This window comes from Chelonus insularis, unplaced genomic scaffold (assembly GCF_013357705.1).
Source record: "Chelonus insularis isolate UGA/USDA-ARS -01 unplaced genomic scaffold, ASM1335770v1 contig_116_pilon, whole genome shotgun sequence".
NCBI lineage: Eukaryota > Metazoa > Arthropoda > Insecta > Hymenoptera > Braconidae > Chelonus > Chelonus insularis.
The window spans coordinates 1,167,202-1,190,954 of NW_023276357.1; the positions used below are offsets into that span (position 1 = coordinate 1,167,202).

A 23,753-nucleotide genomic window follows, 5' to 3' on the forward strand; every position below is an offset into this window, starting at 1 on the left:
ATTATAACATACTTTTAATATAACCTTGTTGATACCAATGTATAGTAATCTGAATGTTGTTGGCTGAAAGTCAATATCTCAATTTACTTCCAAGTTATTGTAACAGAAAAATTGCTCTACATTGTAATATGGACATGTACATCTTAAAAATACTGTAATAAATTTCCAACACTTTAATACAAAAAGCTGTATTAAAATTTCTGCTGTCCATTTTTTCATAAAGCACTCTGAGGCAATTTTTTTTTTTTGACTAAAAAAGTAAAACATTTACTTTCCAACATCGTAGCTTCTGTTATGATTGTAATGAACAATGTTTAGTTTTACATAACTCTTTACCATATTTAAATTTTATTAAGTTGGTTGAGAAAATATCTTGTACCAGTGAATAATGTTTTACATATGGTGAGCAAAAGTTTATTAGACCACAAAAGGTTTTTGTTTTTATTTATATACTAGAATCGAAGCACTATTTATATTTATGTGCAATAAAAAATTTTCTTAGTGTGCATTAACTTCTTTAAGTTGAGAAATTAATAAAAATACTGAAATTTAATGTCTTTAACAATTAATAGTTTTATAAGAATAATTTTGATTTTTGTTAATAAATAGTAAATTCAGAACAATGATGCACTAAATACCCAGATAATGGCAAATGACGCATCAAAATGGCTGACGCACTAATTATAACCTATTTCTGAATTTATCCGGCATGTGAAGTTGGCCAAAAATCGATATATATCGAAAATGGAGCGTCTTTATTCTGATTGATTACAAGATTCACATTATCATCCAATAAGCAGAAAGACGCTCCATTTTCGATATATATCGATTTTTGGCCAACTTCACATGCCGGATAAATTCAGAAATATGTTATAATTAGTGCGTCAGCCATTTTGATGCGTCATTTGCCATTATCTGGGTATTTAGTGCATCATTGTTCTGAATTTACTATTTATTAACAAAAATCAAAATTATTCTTATAAAACTATTAATTGTTAAAGACATTAAATTTCAGTATTTTTATTAATTTCTCAACTTAAAGAAGTTAATGCGCATATAAATTCATAAATAGTTTATAATTAGTAAGTTAGTGATTATAATAAAGCGTCAGTTGTTATTATCTGGGTGTTTAGTGCATCATTTTTCTAAATTTATTGTTTATAACTAGTGTTTAACGGTGAAAATTCAATGAGTTAATATATTTTAGTAGTGGTGAGCTTTTAAATCAATCAATTGATCGAAAAAAAAGGTAAGATTATTTTTTTCTATAAAAATTTACATGCCAATATTTAGATAAATATTCTCGAAATTAAAACCAAACGGATTTTAGTTTTTATTTCAATTAATAAAAAAAAATATTTGCAAACTTAATTTATTGAAATGTCTTGCTCCATATACGAAATAGTGTGGAAAAGATTATGTTCAGTATTGTAGCAAGAATTCACCAAAGAGAATAAATTATAGCAGAGCTTTTTGTAATAACTAGATGTAGAAATGTGAATTTTACAAATAATTCCAACAATTATGATAGATATCACGTAGCTGTTTGAATGTGACGTTAGCAGAAATTCAATTAATAAAATTAGTGAAAATTCTCGAGTATAGTCAGACATGCTCTAATCATTGTATTAATCATAAAATCTAACATATTTATTCAAAAAAAAAAAAATAATAGTTCCATGGAAAATAAACAAAGCTTAATTTCAAAAAAACAATCATCAATCATTTAAAATTCATTAGATAAGTTATTTTCCATTATAATCAAAACATTACGCATCACTGTTTGAATATGAAATATTAACGCAACAACTCAAACATATTTATCATGTTATCCTAGAAAGTTTTTCTTAGTTTTTAGCAGAAATGGCTTTTTATCAATACAACATAGTATACCATATATTTGACACTTCTATTCTATTTGTTGTCATTTGAAAATAAAATATTTGTACTTCTTTGTTGAGATGAGAAAAGTGAGTTCTGATCTTTGGAATGTAAAACGTATAACGTACACACTTACGGTAGGTAGGTAAAGCCAGTACAATCCCCGGAGAAATAAAAAGACGGCAGGTACTTTTTCATCATATATAACGCGTTGCGTAATGTGTACTTTGCTCCTACGAAGAGCTTGCATTCTTTCATATACATATATATATATATTTTATATATAGTCAAAGCTATATATTGTCAACAAGACTTATTACGATAGTGTCTGTGATAAAACCGTTACTATCTCGGTCGATCAAATAGCATACGAAGATTTGCTTAAAGAGAAAATTGTCGTTTATTTCTATCAAAAGATACGTAGACAATTTTTTTCGATATTTCTTAAGAGAGGATTATCTATATATATATATGGACGATTGTTTATTGGATCGATGGATGTTTGGCGTCGAAGCACTACTCTTTTGTGCATCAATATGCATAAATCTAGAAATAAGATGGATGCTGAACTCAAGTTTGTTTCCAAGTAAAGGGCAGCATTGATTCTTTAGTGCGAAGAGAGTTACAGCTTTGTTTACCACGAGTGCGACGAGTTCAGCGCCGTCCAGTCTGGCCAGAGTTGTCTGTACGTTTGTGACTCCATCCACTTTCCTTCCCTTCTACCATGTAATCTCGTGCTCGTGTTTCTTTCTATTCTCTACCTACTAAACTCTCGCTATTCTTTACACTTCCTATGCGTCTAATCCACTGTAAATTTAGCAAGCTTTGAATTTTTACACTTTATTTGTTTTTTTATCCACATTTTATACATTTATTCTTTCAATTTTATCAACAACATAACAATTAATTAATTAATATTTACAATAAACTACATAGTTTTATCAATTATTTTATTTTTTTCATTTAATATTTTATTAAAGTAAAGTTTGATGAGTTTTATCAATAATTCATATTATTTGTATTATAAAATATTTGGTTATATTGATATCTATATATGTTGACAGTACAATGCTAAACTAATTTGTTCATATTTAGTTTATGACTGAAACTAGAGTAGACCAGATGTCTTTTTCAATCTGTCATAATTCATCTTCCCTTTAATAAACTTTTAAAAAGTTTTTAATAATTTCTAAGTCGTTATTTTTATGATATTATAAATTTAAATAAATTTATGAATGAAGTTAGACAATAATTAAAATATATCAAAAATTGAGTGACTGGTTTTTCGTTAATTAATAATTTTTAAGGATGATTTATTCATACCTTTCTTAAACAATATCAGTCTGTGAAGAGTAATTAAAGATTACCTTTAAAATTTTTACATAGAAACACTAGAGTGAATTATGAAATAATTAGTCTTGCAGTGATTTTCACTGATTCATTTTGTTTTAAATTATTATTATTGTCACTGCAATTAATGAATATTCACTGATTCATTCTCAAAAAGATGTTAAAGGCGAGATAGTTAATTTAAATTTAAAAAGTAACTATTATGTTAATTAAATGAGTGAGGTGTATTTAAACACTTTTAGTGCATTGAAATACAATACTACAATTAGCAGTACAGGGTAACAAAGTAATTTTATGGTTTAGAGTAAAAAAGGAGACTTATCAAATAATGATTTCGAAATACAACAACATATTTGTGGATTAAACTTGCCCCAGGCGTAAACCTTTTTATTAGATATAATAAATATGAAACACTGCTTCATTCTCTTTTATCAAATTGTTAGTTATACAAACAAATCATCATTTGTTGGAGAAATCAAAATTGAAGATAAATTGATTTATATCGATTTAAAGAAAAAAAAAAAGTAGATAAAATAGTTATATATGCTATAAACGTATGACTTATTATTACTGTACACTAAACGATATAACTGGCAAGTTGTGTTATTTGGTTTGGTTGTATGACATCTGGTACAGTGAAAAATGTTGGTAAAGCATTGGAATAAGGTCCAAGGGGTTAAGGTTATTGAGAAAAAGGACAAGAAGTGAAGGTAGAAGGAGAGAAATAGGGGTGACAAGGGCCGAACATGTGGCGCTAGAATGGGTATATTGGAGGAAGAATGGAGGGTTGTGAGGGTGACCGAGAACCACGGGGTCGGGTAGTTGTGGTATATGTTTCTCTAGTCAAGGCACGCGCAACGTAATTGTCAGGGAGGAAGAGAAGTCGTTGGCTTGAAGGGGATGAGAAGGTGGTAAGGGAAGAGACGAACCCGTTCTCTATTCCGTAGCAAAGAGACATTGGTAGTCGAAGAGAGAGTAAGCGTCAGATGAATAGATGACAGGGAGGAAAAGATAGAGAAATCTCCATCTCTATTCTGATCGAAACCTTAAACAGGCATCACGATCATAGTCTAGAAACGTAATAGAATTCAAAAAGGACCGTTCATTCAACTATTTATGGAATTTCAAAGAATCAAGGATAAACGATAATTGAAGTTATATTGATAGATTTTACGAATATGTCGCTTTTATTTCAGAGTAATAACATATTTTTATCCTAAAATCTACTATTACATAACAGCTATCTATTTTGATATTATATCTTTCTATTTATTTGTTTAAAAATAAACCTTTATAGTCGAGTCAATAAAACATGTATTATGATAAAATTTTATTAAATTTCCTATTTTTATTATTAAAAGTAATGACATTAAATTAATACCAAGTTGTTTTAAATATTTAGCATAGATGTAGCTTCCAATGTTTTTGAAACAGTAAAAATAATGAAATGGATTGCAGAATCAGTGAATATAGTACAGCTGATTCAAACAGTGGTTCAATTTATGCTACAAAATTGATGAATATTCACTGATTTTGCCGATCTTTCAATATTTTCACTGTTTTATTTTTAGAGAGTGGAAACTGAAACTGCAACAAACTTTTCTCTTGTCAGTTATTAAATCTTTTAGTTAATTAATTAAATGAATGTTTCATTTAAATGATTTATTTTCTATTACTCAGTTAATTATTAAGGATAAATTAATTTATAAATCTTCTTTTAATTAAGTGTTCAAAGAATAATTGTTTTAAAGCCATATAAAGAAAAGAACATTCAGTTTTAGAGATTTCATGGTTCTAAAATTTTTTCATGAGTATTTTTCAAGTCCACTAAATCTGTTTATATATCAAAAATCCTGACTATAACTTTTTAAAATTCTGAGCACAAATTTTATTTATTTATCAGATGTGTAATAAAAGAAAATGAAAATAACATGATGGAAAAGATGTATGAGACGATTCTACATGTTTTCCCGACTACTAATTGCTCCATTCTTTTTTTGTTTTATCATGGTCCGTAACGATTCTTTCTTCATTCCAGTTTTCCCCCAAAGAGATAAAAGTCAATAGTGTACACTTGCCAAGTTATTACGAACTGACTCATATACAATAATTTTATAATCGTTCTACTAAACAGTGTCAACTCAACAAAAATGTTATTATCTACAATTGTGTTGATAATAAAATATATTTCCTTAAATAAAAAAAAAAACTTACCATCTTTTTTAATGTAAATTCGTTTTAATTAATATTATTATAAATTTGGGGGGTATTTTATTATTATCATACAATAAAAATATTTAAATTCTCAATTATTAATAATTGATTATTAATTAATTATTGTTTTTTATTATTATATAATTAATTAATCTATCAGCTATTGAATTGTGCATTATTTATTAATCCTTAAAGTCAATTGACTTTGGAAAATAAAAATAATTTATTTTAATTTCCTTTCGCGTTTTTATTATTCAAAAGAAATACAATATTGAGATGCTGTATTATTTTTTTAAGATAAAAATTTCGTTGTCTTGCAAGTGAAGTAATATCGTAATAAAAATTTTTATATTCTGATAAAAGAGAAGTAACTATATAACAATAGAATTTTCATTTCAATATTTCCACTATCCTTTAATGCGTATTAGCAGTTTTATATTGATTTAAATGTTATAGTATTCAATTTTAATATAAATATTCGTTTATATCAATTTTTTATTTTATTTTAATTTTGTTAAATGTATATAAATGAAAAATATTTGCAAAAACCGATGATAATGATAAGAATGGAGGTGAAATAAATAAAAAATCTATAAAAATTTTAACTTGGATCGTAGAACGTGTAAAGAGGGATAAAAACAAAATGTACAAATGACCAAGTAGGGAACGTCAGGCAATGGAAAACACGTTGGAGTAGCGTTGAAAAGCAAGGCGTTGAGGTATTTATATAGGGTTCTTTCGGTGTGACATAGATCGACTAGGAATTTCGTTTTCTGTACTTTTTCTCATTATTGCTCAGCAAGTTTTTCATATTAACTTTTGATGTTACAGAAAATAAAAAGAATTTTTATTTATTATGAATAAAATGTTTAAATTTCAATTTAAAATTCATGTAATCGAATAAAAAATAAAATTTTAATGTAATAATAGCTAATTGTTTAAAATGCCAATAAAGAGATATAAAGGTTGTGGAATTTTATTTTGATTTTAAATAATGAAAAAAAAAAAATCAGGTATGCACGTGAATATTTTGATTTTTAATTAATACAGTAAATGGAAAGCACTTTGTATCGGAATTTTAGTGAAAAAAAAATGTATGAGGACTTTTGATATTAAAGGCTAATGATTTGAAATTTTTTCAATTTACATTGAATATTGTTGCACTTTCGACCATTTCACTTTTTTACAAATATTTTATCACAATTTATTTTGTAATTGAATATTAATTACATTCATACATTGTTATACCATTTTATTGGCACTGAATAATACTATTAAACACTTAAATATTTTATTTATAATAAACATTTTGATAGAATATAATTTTAACATCAAGTAAAAAAAAAATAATAAAAGTAATGTATAAAACTCTATTAAGCAATATCATGTTTTTCTATTCTCAAATTTTGTGTTTGTTTAAAAAAAAGAATATTTAAAAAATGTTTTTTAATAAAAACAATGCATCACAAAAATAGTATATAAAAAAAAAAAATAGATATATATGTATTTTTTGTTTATTACTGCAAACATGAACCTGCTTCCGGAAAATTCAAAAACAACTACTCCATTATATCGAATCGAATTATATCACGTTTGTTTCTATGTAACGATTAACTAGTTCAATCGAGCATTTAAAATTTTTGTTCTTGCATTTTATAGCTTTTTTCTCTTTTTCACTGATAAATGTAGAATAGAAAAAACATCCTGGTTGTATCGTAAAATATTTTTAATATTCTTCATAAATTAAAAGTACGTATGTAACTTATATTAAAAAAAAAAAGTAGTGAAAATGAATGAAAGTAAAAAAAAAAAATTTTAAAAATGAAAATAAATAAATGAAAAAGCAGTGAGTGATTTTGCATTATATAGCAAAATGGTCGTTCGTACTTAGACATTCATAGCATTTTTTTTATGTAGAATTCGATTATCGTAGAGTGCTCAACTCAGTTTCAAAGCTAAATCAGAGTCTTTTATAGTATATATCTTTATATGTGTATGTATCTCTTCTTTTTATATCCTTTCCTTTTTCCCTTGAACGTTTGGTTTTCGATCGTGCACACTGATCTTCCGGCTGTTCGCCTTCTCCAGTGTTCGCACTAAGTACATACACTCAACGTTCTCGAATTCGATGCTTTCGTCTGATTCTACGTTTGCTATTCTATCTATATCAACAGCATTCGACAATAATTGAGAACTCTGATTGATTTCTGCTGGTGATTCACAAAACGAATGAAATTCGCCAAGAGTTGATGTTAGTGCAACAAAATACAATGTATTTATTTTTTATTTTCATTCCCACTAAATGAAATATTTTACAACATTTTTTATTTGCTTCCAACTAATATTAATATAATAAAAAATTTTTAAATTTTCATTAAATAATTTCAGTTTATAACACAGCTGTAAACTGATTAAAATTATTCATTGTCTAAGGTTGAATATAAGTTTGAAGTAAAGTAATTTACGAAATAATATTGAAGTTTGATGAACAGAGATTAGATATAGAATTTTCGGAGCAAGAATTCTAAGTGATGATGTCATTTTTATACTAGTGCGTGGTATGCATTGTGTACGATGGTCAATGATAGGACAAAGGTTCCAACGTGGTCAGTGAACTTTGTTTTAATGCAGTTATATGAAAAGTCATAAAGGTAAAAATTTTATTAGTTAATAAATTCTTTTTGTATTAATAATGATTTTATTTAAATAAATGTTATCATTAAAATTAGTAAATAGTAATTAGATTTTTCCAACAAGGAATTAATTGAATAGTGTTTAATTTTAATTGTGATCTCTTTTTATTTTTAAATTTTCAATTATCTATTGTTTAGTGCATCTAAATTCCTTGAAATTCACTGATTTTCACGTTTTCAGGTCACTGATAGTGAAGCTGAAGTTTGAAAATGTTGAGAATTCAAGATGGTATCAACTCTGAATAATGCTTCGAGCATCATTAATATGAAAAAATATCTTATTCACGACTCAGTAATTGTTTTTTTTTTTATAAATCAGACTATATATTACATAGTTTTTTCCCTCAGTATATATTAAACTTGAGATGCAATTAAATAAGTAATCATATATCAGTTAAAAAAAATCTTATTATCTAAATTTTGATTTTTAGCTGGAATAGAACGTTTTAGAAATTACATTTAGTGACGGTTTTTTAAAAATATATCTCTCAGTTAATTTCGATTCTGAAGGAAGAATATTTTTCAGAGGAAATACAGTTTAGTTTTCTTATCACGTTAAAAAGCTTATGTTGTGAGCTCAAAATTTCTGTAGAAATATTTTACAATTTTTAACCGTTCATCCTGATTTAGAGTAAATGTTGTCTTCTTCAGTTTTATAATCTTATTTTTATGAATAATATGATAGATAGATTTTTTATTAAATATTTAATTAATATTAAAAATATTTGTTCATTGGAAATCAAACTTTAAAATTGGCTAATAAACATTTCATCATCCATAATAAATAAAATTAATAATTAATAAATACATTTAAAAAAAAATTTCTAGGCATATATATTCAAAAATATATTAATTTTTTTTATAAAATTAAACTTATTAAAAAGAAAACTGGGAAAATTTTTAAAAGTGACTTAAAAACAGTGAGGCCTTATTTTGAAATAATTCAGAATTAGCACACAGATATATTTATAAAATAGATAAATATTTATAATCAATATAGATTGATAGAAGCCATTCTAAGTGAAAAAAAGTGTACGTTAAATGAATGAAAGACCTGACAAAAATGTTATCAGATTTGAAAATTTCTCGAAAATCTATAAAGTAACCGAATATGGAGTAACTTTTGCATGTGTGTTCACATTTTCACTATGTGCGCAAGGATTATTGTAGGAGTGTAAAATTTTCGTATGTATCCTCTTCGTGATTGTTAAAGCTTTTAATACTTGAACATGTCGAGCTTTACGTACATAACGCTCTCGTCGAGGATTCAAAAGGTGTGCAGTCAAATGGATAAGCGGATTGCTATCAGAACTAAAAAACTTTAATCGAAAACTAAAGTTTTTCCGATTACGATGAGATATATGGCAGGTGACTATGTTTGTGAGCCTTTTACGAATATGTCAAGTTTCTTTTCATTCTGATACAATATTTCTATGTATTAATTATCATTCACTTTGATATACTATTTCAATTCAATACCATTCACTTTGATATTCATTTAATACCTTCAATTCTAAACTAACTATTTATCACCTTAGTAACAATAAATAAATTAATCTCTACATAAAAGAAAGAGTTCAATTGTAACACACAATAATATTGTGACGTGTATTGTCTCTTGCTTCAGTTAGTCCAAAATTCGATATTAAGAAATAAGACATGAGTCGATCAAGAGTCATTATATCTATATACATTCAGAATTATTTTAATTTTTAAAACACAAATAAAACAGTGTATCAATGACTGGTGTTGAAAATTATTATAATAAATAAACCATTATAAAAAAATTTATTTTCTAAAAATAAAACAGTGAAAATGATACAACTGTTTCAAACAGTTTTTTTATTGGGTTGACAAGAAAATAGTAGAGCACTTAGAGCAGCTTTTAATTTTATTATTTATTTAATAGTCTGCGAACTTCAATCTCCAATGCAGTCACCATGTCCATCAATGACTTGTATCTGCCTTGAGGGTAGAGATATAGTGGTAGCATCATGATACTTTGTATTCTAGAATATTTAAATTATAAAAGTGTTTTATAATTTTTCTTTTTAATCTAAATAAAAATAATAATCATTGTCATGAACATTATTATGAATTATATTAATTCAAATAATGAATGATAATTATTCGATGCAATCCATTATAGTCTAATAAGCATATTCATTTATAATATATCTGTAGTCCTTTTTCTTCTTTAAGCTTCTTTCGATATATTTGTAGGATTTTCAATTCGTCAGTCAATCGTATTATTCCTTACTTATCGTAGAAATTGTTGGGATGTATCGCAAAGATGTAAATTATTGTTGACTATAATTGCAAGAAAATAATCAAATAACCATTTGATGGTGAATCAGGGGAAAAAGAGAAGAAAACTCATGAATAGAGTTATAAAAATGAGAGTGAAAATTATTGAAAAGGAAAAATTAAACGGCGGAAGGAAAGCAGTTCATTAATAGAATCTCGATGGAAAACTTAAAACAGTTCACCAGATTTAATCAAATTAGAATGCTTATTTAGGATACTAATAGCGACAAGTCTTAAAGTCAATTTTTGTCATCAAAATAATAATTTTTTTTTTAATTCAATTTATTAAAATAATATAATTAACTATTTATTTAACAAAATTTAATGCTAAAAATTGACATTAATTTTTATAGTTCATGTGAACTCACTATGATCGTTTTATGAATGCCTGTGTTAGATTAAATTGAAAGGAAATGATAAAATTAATTGAGTATATGATGTCACCACATCTATACCAGTGAATTGTAAAGAACTTCTACTCAAAGTTTATTTTTTTTACCAACACATCATGATAATATTTGTACATTTTGCATCAACGTATTTTAATGAATAGCTATCCATTAAAATTACTCCAAAATAGTTTTTATACTCCGAAAATTTTTTTATTCAGGTTCATTAAATGATAACAGCTAAGTTAAGTTTATATTACTATAGTAATTTATAATAATTAATAATAATACTTATTATTAAAAATGATAATAATTAATAATAATAATTAATTCGATATATGAATGAATTATTTGTAAAATGCAAATTTTTTTTTTTTTTTGCATAACAGCAAATATTTATAAAATCTTAAAAGTTAAGAGAAGGATGTATTTTTAAAATATACAAAATATAATTGAATACGAATCTTAAACTGAAATATATTTTCCTTATCTAGTATCTTCGAAGTTTTCACGAATTGTATTCCTTCAACTATATCAGCTCGAAAGCCAATCTTCTTGCGTTATGGGACCACGACTGGTATTCGAATAATACCGGTAAATCGAGAAATCCTCTTTTCAAGTCCGACTTACCAATTCAGTTACTGGCGAACAAAGACTTCCTTTACAATGAAAAAAGCTGCCCCTTTACGCTGGCTCAGGAAAGCGTGGCCTTCACAATAGAAAATTTACATTTTCGAAGATTCTCAAATTCTTTGGGTTGTCGATTTAGCTGACACCAAATATATATATATATATACATACTCATACATGAAGAATTATGTCGAACAGAAAAAAAAATAATGATCACAATGATATTATTATTTATTACAAAAGTATTATATGTAAAAGTAATATTGCATCATGTTGAACTTTTTTAAACATTTTCGAGCAGTGATGAATTTTAGAAATAATTTAACGTGGTCTTGGAGTAACTAGTGGTACTATTTTACTCTTTTTGAATTAACTGTACAGTCGTTTTTCTCACGTATTACATCTGACTCGTTTTATACCCTAATTTCTTTTCTTTCTTTGTAACAAAAATTTCATCAGTATGATTAACAGAGATCATTATTTATTGGCTGTCAGACTAATCAGTTTTTTTTTATTAATTTAATTTAAAAACAATTGTTCAGAAAAAGTTTGTGTTATTTTTTAAACAAAGAACAATGATTTTTAATCATTAAAATTCATCTTTGATCTTATTAAAATAATTATGACAGTCTGATCTCCAATGCAGACATGATGACTGCATTGGAGATCAGAGTTAGTGAGCCATTGAAAAAAAGACTACAATTAAAAATCATTCTACGTGATCCACTATTTTACTGCCAACCCAACAAACTAAATATAAATTTACTGATCATTGACTAAATGTTTGAATAAATTTATTAAACAACAACAATGAAATTGTGATGAAAAGCAATGTATTGTTGAACGCAAGTTGCTGCTAACCGAGAATAACTGTCACCTCAAGTGATGATAAATTGACCCAAGAAATTAATGATGTATGTTATAGCTTAATAACAAGCAATATACTTATAATAAATTATATACAATTTGGTATAAAAAATATTTTACTACCAGCTGCTTTGTCGTTATAATCCTTTAAAACAACTCAAGCGATATATTCTTGAATCACAACACAGTTCTCAAGCTCCTTTGATGAATAAGATTCGTGAGTCGCTCTCATTAAAATCACAGAGGAAAATTCAATAGATGAAACAGACGTGGATGAACTACAGAAAAGATTCATATTTAATGAACGACTCGTCATAAGAGTCTACTTTGTTAATACCTGTTGAAACCAAATCTTATCTAGTATATTCATCAATGAAATATATATGTAAAAAATCAAGTATGGAATTAATTATTACAATAATAATATTGATTATATTGAAATGAAAAAATATGTCAGATGAATATTTCATTCAATTGAACTAAAAAAAAATTTTTTAATGATGAAAAGAAACTGAAAACTTTATAATTATTTTTTTTAATGGTCAAGTATTATTAATGTAGAGAAAGTTCATCATTCAACTATTCTTAATCTTCACTTTTTATAAATTTATGGGTGACTTCCATCACTCAGATTGATTTTAATTTATTCAAATGAATCTTGTTTTAATTAAAAAGTTGCTGATGTACAACAAGAAATAATCTATGAAATTTTGTAAGTGTTTTTTTTTCTATTATTCTTATTTGAAACTTATTGTAAAATATGTATACTATTATTTCACTCAGTAAGATTGATTTTAAGAATAAATTTAAAAATGTTGCACAAAATCTAATTGTAGATTTTTCATTCAAGTATTTAGTTGATTTTGATAAAAATAGTTAGAATTCAACAACTTCAATTACTTGATTAAAGTCATTTTTAACTTGATATATTGAATTTGTTTTTTAATATTTATCGATTGTGAAAATTTTGATAGCTGATAAATAACTGATGATTACATTATAATTTATTAAAAATAGACTACCTTTAAAGACAGGCTTATATTTTATTGATAAAATAAGAAGTAAATAATTTGACTTTATAAAATTGTTTTATAATCAAATGAAAAATTGAGTGATTTTGGAAAAAAGTTTTTTTACATTTTAGGTAGCTCCTTTAGAATAAGAATAAATCCTAATTAGAGAGGTAAATTTAGTAGTTAAGTTGTCTTCTAAAGAGTTTTTCTTTTCTTTGACACAACTTCTAATGAAATTTAATTTCTTGTTAATAAATTATCAGGTTTTTTTTTAAAATAATTAAAATTAAAAACAAAAATCGATAACTCAAGTATTTAGTTCTTGATGATTTTGAGAACAATAAATTATCGAATTGATTACCAATGAAGTCAATTATTGAATCATCATCAGGCTGTATCTTTTAATAACTTTAATCACGAGTGGTATCTGTTAAAGTGCTTTTAGCCTTCAAGCACCCACTTTACAGAGGCTTATGAGGCTTAAGAGGAACAAGATCATTTTATTGGTCTTCTTTTTCTTTCTAACTTTTACTAATACACTTATACTTTTACTAGTTACAAAAAGTGTCCCGAAACTACGTCGAAATTTTGATAAACTTCGTTAGGACGTTCAAAGTTTTTTTTTGTCAGTTCAGGAATTCTTAGAATTTAATCATCATTCCTGCTTGAAGAGATTGAATTAACAAAATGAAGATTGTTTTTTTTTCATTACAAATACTGAAATAATGCTCTTAAATTTTCTTAAAATCAATAGAAAATTGGAACAGTTGAGATGATTGTCTAATTTTTTAATTGATCTGATCATTGAAATCATTTTTATCTAAGTATTCTGAAATAAAATAGCCAATTATAAATATTGTATCCAACTCTTATGGCTGGTCCATTGATTAAAAAATTAAATAATACGCAATCAATTATTTATAAAAAAATTAAAATGCTACATAATTTGTGTAAATCACCATTGACAAGCAGTAAGAAATTTTTAAACTCTTTTTAATTATTGAGAAAGAGATTGGAGATAACTATCACATATTTTCTCCAGTTTTTCAACAGAGTTTTACGTTAAAATGTGATTTCAATAATTTTAATTAAAGGTTTACTTTTAAACACTTGGATTTATTTATATTCAAATAATATGGGTTGATATTCAAGATTTTTACTTATGATTCAATAATTTTTAAATCTTACCTTATATGTTCCCAAGTCTTTGACACTACAGGCCAACTTGATACTCCTTCCTGCTGGTACAGTAGTATTTCCAATTGGCTCAACGAATTCAGGTTCTGGGATTGTACTCACTGTAAAATTGAAATCGATAAGTTTATAAAAGAATTATTATTTTAATTTTAATTATTCAGATGTGATTGATATAAAAAATAATTACTAATTAACCCATCATCTATATTTGATTGAAGAAGGTTTTTTTATTGTTATAAATTTATAATTTTTATTGAATTGATTTATTGAATCTAAATCTAACAGATATTAAGTTTAAAAATGTCATCATTTTTTTTTTGTATTTAACAGCTAATCTGTACAGTTCGAATAATTTTATTTCTAAACTTTCTTTCAATTTTGTAATTTGTTCATTTTTCATTAAAATCAAACTTTTCTGAAATATCTTTAGAAACATTAAATGAATCTTCGCACTAAACGTGACTTGCCAACAAAACTACTCAATTGGAGTTCAAACGTTTCAGGAAGATGCAGAAAGAAAGAATTCACCTTCTGAAATCGTTTTTTTTTTTACCTAAAGTCGAGATTTATATATTTTATCATCTTTTATCTATTATGCACCATCTTGATTTCGTTAGAATTTATCATTTTTATTGTGTATTAACATTAAAGATATTTTTGCATCAATTTTATCCTCATGACCTAGAGTCAGATCATCAAAACAATCTAAAAGTGACAGATATTCATTGAATATCTGCCATTTTTTGAAATATACTAGATCAACATTGAATTTTATTTGTCAAAGAGAAAGTGAAAAAATATAAAATAATAATAGTGAAAAAAAGAAATTTGATTGCCTGATAAAAATTTATTTTAAAAAAAATATTTAACTACTAATGTTTATTTTTAAAAGCATTTAAAAGTATTGATAATAGATTTTATTTTAGAATAAATTAATGAAAATGTTAAGTAGCAATTACTATTTAATGAAAGACGTGTTAATGAATATAATTATGTTAAAATTGCATTCTTAAAATAAAATGAATGAGTACAAGTCTTTCTTGATACGTATTAATCGAACTTCTTATTGGAACACGAATTTGGCAAGGCAGTTACTTTGACCGCGTACCACACGACTGATTGGTGGGATGACAAAGAACGGCCAGTGACCAAATGACTAGTTCCAATCAACCACTACTGCTGGAAAATCGATTTTCGTAATGAATTGTGGTTCAGCAGCTTCTCGTTGTCACCAAACCAATATTGCTTTTTCAGTCCTACAAGTTTCTTTGAGATAAGAAATAGTTTGTTGTGGTCGAAACAAAAAATCGACCCATATATTTGATTTAGATGAAAAAAAAAAAATTTTATTGCATTTTTTATGATTACTTTTATTAGAAAGAAGCTGGTAATGATACTATTCCATGAACTTTCATCAATTTTTTTTTTATTCAATACTGTGCTATACTTAGCAGACACTTTTTCTAGGTCTCAACTTAATCCATCGGTTAGCCATAAGAGCTGTTTTTTAATTGATATTTATTAATTAATTAATTTAACGAGTTATAGAGAATAGAAAAATTAGAGAAAAAGGATCTTGAATTTTTTAAATACAGTGATCAACACTCTTCTGAACTTCTTAAGTAGAAGAAAAAGATTGACCATTATTGGTTCAACACTGCTCGGATAAATTTTGTTGTGTATAAATTACATACTTTCCATATATTTTATCTCGATCAGAGAGCTGAGACTAGTCTCATTTTATTCCTCATGAAAATCTCTACAACTAAACATACAACATGTTTTGATCTCTGATCCATTGCTTTTAAGATATTGAATAAAATAAATTGTGAAGTTAAATTTATTAATATTTGAAAAAGTTAAAATTTTTGAAACCTTTTGAATAGAGTAGTGTTGTAAATATGTAAAATAGAAGCTAGTATTTAAATAATTACATTTATCATTCAAAACAAATGCAGATGTTGCAATTTAATTATTGACATTTATTTAAATGATCAATTTTTTCAATTAACTGTTCTTAAAACTCTAGTTTTTACGAGATCCATTACTCAAGGAACATTAGATTTTTTAAATATTTTTTGTAAACCTACCCTGATGTTCTGCCTTATCAACCTTATCAGGTTAAATCTCATAAATTTTTTCTAAAAAGTACTATTAAGCGAGGTTACTTTTTTTAAGTCGAACCAGATGCGGATCTTTCCATTATTCCTTCCTTGTGTCTACCTTTTTCCGTCTCTTGCTATTTCTTTTTTCGAACCGTCCAATCTAAGTATTCAAATGAGCGAATCAACTTATACTCATGCTATATGTCTAGGTACAGACTTTTGTATGTATATATATATATAGATATAAATATATGTATACACACGTTATTCTACGTTCGTCATGCATTCAGTCAATGTATCTAATAAAATTGGTTATACATATACGTATAAAGTATAACGAGAAAAAATATAGTCGTATATTTTACCAAACAAGACGATAGATAAATATTATCTAGTTAACATAAGTTTCCAAGTAACATTGTGTAGAGAATAATATTTCTACATTTCAAGCAAAGAACAAAAAAAAAAATGTCACTTTGGTAGATTTTTAAATTTAAATTTGAAATTCTTGATTCTAAAAATATATGTTCCTTAATGTATATAAGAAAATGTACCAGATGAATATGTAGTGATATAAATTGAACATTAATTCCACTGATTAAGTATTGATTTGATTTTTAAAAAGTCTTTGCCTAATCTTCTGAGTATTAATTTATATCAGACCAGATCTTTTAACACTATTCATATTTTTATTTTCAACAGAAATACAAAAAGAACCGTTGTTTTTAAACAATGGACTGTAATTTATAAAAAAATAAAGTTTTTAATAATTTCTCTATTTCTATAGATTGTATAAGAAGAAAAGTTTTAAACATATTATAACAATCCATATATTTTTTGGTTTCTATTTTATGAAATAATTATTTTTCTTAAAGTATAGAATTTATTCAAAATAAATAGATATTGTCAAATTCATATTACACGAGGTATAGTGATGCGTTCGTTATTACTCGGTAATCCAATATTCGACATGTATTTGGTGACCACGCAATAGAAGAAGCAGGGGACAACTACTTAGTATGCATTGCGATCTTCTATCAAGGGGTATAGTAATGTCTTGCTCCCCTAGGTATATGACGTAGTTGGTATTTTCATAATATGTGAAAGTATTCGGCATGTAGACCTCATTATCAAATTTCCTTGTCCCTTGTCGATATCTCTATACAATAATTATTTTTCATTTAAAAAATAATATGCTAACATTAATATAAATAAATAAATGTATATTACATTTTACATTTAAATTAGTTGGATAGTTTTAATTTTATAAACAATATGTTAGCAATATATTTTTAAAATAATTGTATAATAAAAGAACGATATGATGATTGACAACGTAGACTTAGTAATGCTATGATAACGAAATAAATATCAAACTGAAATTCAATTTTAAACTGAACAAATCCACCAATTAAATGAATCATAATTATAAAGTTTATAATTACAATCATCGTTATTTATTTTAAACATAATTGAAATCTTAATGTTTTTTTTTTGTAATTACAATTATTGATTTCAACGGGTCTAACAATTTTGAATTTTTTAAAATAATAATTTAAATATAGATAAATAAATAAACGTTATAATGATGATAAAATAATTTTATCCAAAAAAATTCACAGCAAGTGACTATTTTGCTTAAAATATTTTAAGTATTCATTTAAGATATTTAAGTTTTAATAATATGATAGCTGTTAGTAATTGTATTGTATCAATAGGTTTAATTTGCGACAAAAAATTTTAAATAAAAGTAAACTTGATAATAACTTAAATTTTAATTGACAAGACAAACGAAGAGTAATAACAGATGGTGCAACATCAGATGGAACTTGAACTGAAATAAAATAAATACAACCACTGTCAACACAAGGAAAAACCAAGAGAATGAGCAGTATAGGCTGTTGAATTCAATTCAATCCATTAATACAGTATTGTCTGAGTAATGACCATGCCCTTCTCTGCTTTGCAATTCAACTCCTGTCTAATTCCTTGTGCTGATTCACACTTTCACTACAATACCTGACAGAAAACTTATGAGAAAATTTCATGTAGTTCTGCTTATTATTCCATTTAATTAAAACTTTAAAAACTATTGTTCCATTTCAATATAAAAAAAAAAGAAGGAAATAAAATTCATTAATTATCTTATTAAAGTTATTTATAAAAAATTTATCAGATTATGTCTGGTTTGTATTTTATGAGTATCCACCTATGTAGTCATTTTTTTTAATGCAAAAATTCATTTACATATAAAATGTTTCGTTGTTATTCGTTCATTTTCATTTGATGTAATGTTTAATGAATGCTTTTTTTACATCTTCGTGGAATTAAGTGTTCCTTGAGATGAAAATAGTTAGAAAAACAATTTTCATCATGGTATGATAATTTTTGTGCTAAGTTTTAAAAATATTTTTCAACTTAGACGTCTTGTGAGCTTGAAGAATAATTTAGGATTGAATTGCTATATTTTGCGATATTAATTAAATAGATGACGATACATTCCAACACTTTTTATACATTTAAATAAAATCCTGGGAATGGCAGGCCAGGTATGGATTCAAATGCGGCTCTATTTTGGAGTCTTAAATATTAATATGGTCCACTTAATTTGTTTAAAAAAAAGCAAATAGGACTAGGGCTTTTTAATAATTATTTATTACTAGATAGTTCTATGATAGTGAAATTGTAGAATATTGTAATAACTACATTTCATTACCATCAGAGAAAATGGCATGATGAAAATAATGAATGAATTGATACTATTTTTGGATTCAAATAAATACAAAAGACTGAATTAAATTGAGTTTAAAATGCATTTAAATAATGATTGTTATAAAACATGAGAATATAAATGGTTCTTTAGATACCACATTTATAAATGATGGTTAATTAATACTCAAATAATTCAAGTTTACTTGAAACAACAAAGTAAAAAGTAGAGTAACAATTATTACTGTTATTTTACGAATTGAAAAAGTACATATAAATGAAATTTACATTTCATCAAATGAAAATGTTTTATTTTATCGTTGTTCATTCAAAGTTATTGAAAAGTCTTCACTTAAATCACTGGTTAATGGTCTACGAAGCGCTGACGTAAATAATGCTATAAAATTTGTTGTTCGCGGTGTAAACATGGTTGCGACCGCTCGAGCCAGATCTCACTACGGCGGACTGTAGATGTGCCAACACTGTCGCGTTAAACCAACTCTCCATAATTAAACACTACCATGGTAAATTAAAACAATAAATACTAAGTTGTTGCAGGAATTAATGGCTATAGTGAATTCGAATTTACTTAGTGTCCTCCAAGTTTCACTGATGTAATTAATGTTTTGAATAAAAAATTGGTATTTATACCCTAACTTAATTAATTTTTATCTAATCAAATATAAGAAAAATTTTAAACGTTGCTTAAATATTAACATTTTATAATTACAAGTTAAAAATTATTTTTTACATGTATTCATTTTTTTTCTAGGCAGAAGGAAGACATGAGGGTAGTTGGAGATCAATCAGGAATTATTCTAATATGGTACATCATGGCAAAACCTGATCAGGCCCCCATTACATTGCTATCAAAAAGATTAGGACAAATAGGAAGGGTGAGTACTGTAAATAATATTATAAAATTTATTTTTGTTTATCGAGATTATTTATGAATTTATTTTTACTCACTTTGACATTTTATTGTATTTATAAAGGAAGCTTTAAATAGAATAACGTGTTACATTTAATTAAGAATAATTTGATCAAAAATTATATTTAATATTCAATTTAACGTTATTTATTTTATTATTCAAAGAATATAAAAACACAATTTTTTATTCACTAGATCACAACATTTACGAATAATACCGATAGTCATTATCAGTGAATTTTATTTTTTAATGTTTTTGCAGCCATTTAAAACTCTATTAAAAGATTTATTGGTTAATTTATAGTATTAAAATATTTTAAATACATTACTCACTAACAAACAATTTAGTTATTATTCAATAATATATTTTTATAAACAATAATTTTATTCACAATAAGTTGAAATAAAACCTACTAACATACTTGTTTCACTTTTTTTTTTTTTATTTTTAGTAATATACACTTTTTTTACCCTCGTCCGAAAGTATGATGAGTTAAAAAAGGACATAGATGGCACGAACTCCATGGATAACAATAGTGATATCCGTGTTCATGCGTCCGGTTGGTGAGCATCTTCCGGTTATGAATTACACAGTTGAATAAATATACTAGGTAGTAGTCACAACAAAAAAATTATTGTCAAAATGGTGAAAGTGACAGGAAACAGTCTTGTTAATGAAATTGCAATTGACTAAATATACATACACTAGTGTATGATTGCACACATAATACATGCACATTTATATATGTATATATGTATTAGCTTTCTCGAGTACTTAATTGTGTGGATTATGATCACCCTTTGGCTTACTGCATGTTATTTAAAAGAGTTGGTACGAAGCCACATCCATCTATTAATTTCAAAACTGAAAGGGCATCCTACTTCACATAATTAAAATCGACGTACGTGACAGACAAACATCCTTTTAGCTATTTTAACTTCCTACTCTGTTAATTATTTTTATTACCATTATTTCAACTTAATCCTTTTGATAAATAAATTAATTGCTTTATTCAATATTTCAGGTGAAAATAATCATTTTTCCCACTGCAATCAGCAGTTTAAACTATGTTTAATCACAAAATTTTATCTATTTAATTTGTCAATAGCACACCAGAGTCATTTTTATTAAATCCTTTTTTTTTGTATTTATTCATGGACTTTCGGTATGCAAAAATAATACTCATAAGTATAATTGTGTCTCTATAGAAACATCTACCACATACTCCACAAATTTCTAACTAACATACCTCTGAAAGACAAACCCAACCGTATTGCCGCTGAGGATAACTATAATGAATTCATTTACATTTCAGGAATGTAATATAATAGAACAATACAATATTGTTCAAGAATGATTTTTAAACTACCCAATACTCCCTAAAAATAAATCAGTGTATGTTCACTGATATGTTGTGCTAAATCTATCATTGTTGGAACTAGTGTTATTATTATCACTGCAAACAGTGAATATTTATTGATTTATTTTCAGAAAAGATGATATGCTGACTACAATGACAGACTTTAAGAGGAAAAAATCAGCTTGGTTTACCTGATTGAAACCCTAATTGGACTTAGCAGCAAGTGATCAGTCGTATTTACTCTATCAAGACCAAAGATTAATTTGATGTGTGGTTTAAAAAAAAGGTCAGTGAAAAATAATTAAATTTTTTTGTCAAATGAATTCTATTTATTCATTTCTCTCGTAAAAAGTTTGTTTAAAAAATAGATAAGTAACTTTTGTGAAATATTTCCCATAACAATTTCTACTATTTCCACCCTCAATTCAAGTAATGCCATTATACTTTATTTGGCTTAAGGCAAGCCATCTGTTTCTCTGGTAAAATCTCTAATCAGCAAAGGTGACAGTTGCAAGAATTTTTTAACTAATAAAGTAATTGCAGTCTATCATCTTAATTAATCTTATTATTATCTCTATGATATATTATATCACATTCATCAAAATACTTTGTTGATTATTGAATTATTAATTAAAAATATCTATCCATTCTCGAAAAAGTTCTTTCAGATAAATTCATTTAGAAAGCATCAAAACTCATATACCATGTATCACATTACTAAAACTTTTTGCCATTCATCAATTTTATAGAATAAATCCTTCTTTTTTTTAACATCAACTTATTCTATTCCAATTGAAAAAAATGTATCATCCTAATTTTCTTATTAGCATAATGCATTGCACTTGATTTATTTTTATAATATTATTAAACAAAAAAAGAATGTCAATGATCATCAATTTACATAAATTATTGATAATTATTTGAAAATGTTTTGATCAACATAAAATACTATGAATTTATTATCAAGCTAATTTTGTAAAATCAAATGAATATATTAGCATTAATTGAAGTAGTTTTATTTTTATTTTAAAAATATTTCCTGATTAACATAAAGATATGTACTTATTTCAGGGAAATAAGTCTTCGATATTAGCTAGTTTATTATGTATAAACTAGTAGTGGTGTATTATGTGTATAAAAAGACACTAATAGCTATTGCTGGAGGTATGTAGGCATCAAACTTCGGTTGGAATCATGAATGAACTGAAAGAAGCTTTGATCTATTTTACAGTATCAGAAAAGATATGCGTTGAAGAAGGGAGCAAGAAGCATGATGAAGGGAGTGGCTCCATAGGGGATTGTCGCTTCATGCATTTTATATTTTGTTCAACCTTGATTCTACGATAGTACTTTCAAGAACGACCCTAGAGTATAATCCTTAATCTTTGATCAGAAATTATCTTTGATCGCTGCTCAGCCATTGAGCATACTTTTATGTCTTGTTCTTACCAATTTTCAAAGTTGAATAACAGTTATTCTTACATTTTTTTAAGATTGCTTTAAGATGGAGATATGAATTTTTCTCAATCAAATTATTGTCATCATTTGCTTTAAAGCTAATTCATGATTAATATTCATCAGATATTTCATTTGATTTCTTTGAATTATGCATCAATAAAAAGATAAGTTAACTTTATGGATGTATTATTGATGATGATATTACAAGAAAATAAGAAAAAAATAAGACATAAGTAAATATTCTAAGCTTATAAAATGATCTAAATAGTGTTATGTAAAATTGATCATCCTTTTTTTCTCACTGTTCTTATGTAAATGAGTAGCAGATACTTATGTTTTTCCAATGTCTGTGGAATATGAGTATTATTTTTTATTTGATTTAAACTGTTTTGACATGGGATAATGCTATCTCATTACGCAATAAGCTGATTTCTCCCATGAAATGGTGATTTATATTGCCCCACAAAAATTTTATACGGAGATTATTTCCAGAAAAATGACTCTCTAATAATGTGTGGAGTTAATCCATAATACTCGGAATAGTTTATTTAAATATGCAAAATTTATTGCTTTTAACTTTTAAACGTTTAAGTTTGTGGTAAATAATATGAATGTAATTCATATATTATGGATGTAATAGAGAAGGAA

General features: G+C 25.9%; 1 protein-coding gene and 1 long non-coding RNA gene across 2 annotated transcripts in view; one reads left to right on the top strand and one right to left on the bottom strand.

Moving 5' to 3' along the window:
- LOC118063895 (lachesin-like) overlaps positions 1-23,753 on the bottom strand; it is a 70,683-nt gene that overhangs the window by 43,148 nt on the left and 3,782 nt on the right. Inside the window, exon 2 of the mRNA XM_035078117.1 lies at positions 14,533-14,642. Coding sequence (XP_034934008.1) covers positions 14,533-14,642 — 110 coding nt within the window. The remainder of the gene's footprint in view (positions 1-14,532; positions 14,643-23,753) is intronic.
- LOC118063915 (uncharacterized) lies at positions 905-23,060 on the top strand. Its single transcript, XR_004689997.1, has 5 exons — positions 905-1,249; positions 20,128-20,251; positions 21,779-21,933; positions 22,719-22,811; positions 22,879-23,060. It is a non-coding gene; the product is annotated as an uncharacterized lncRNA (long non-coding RNA).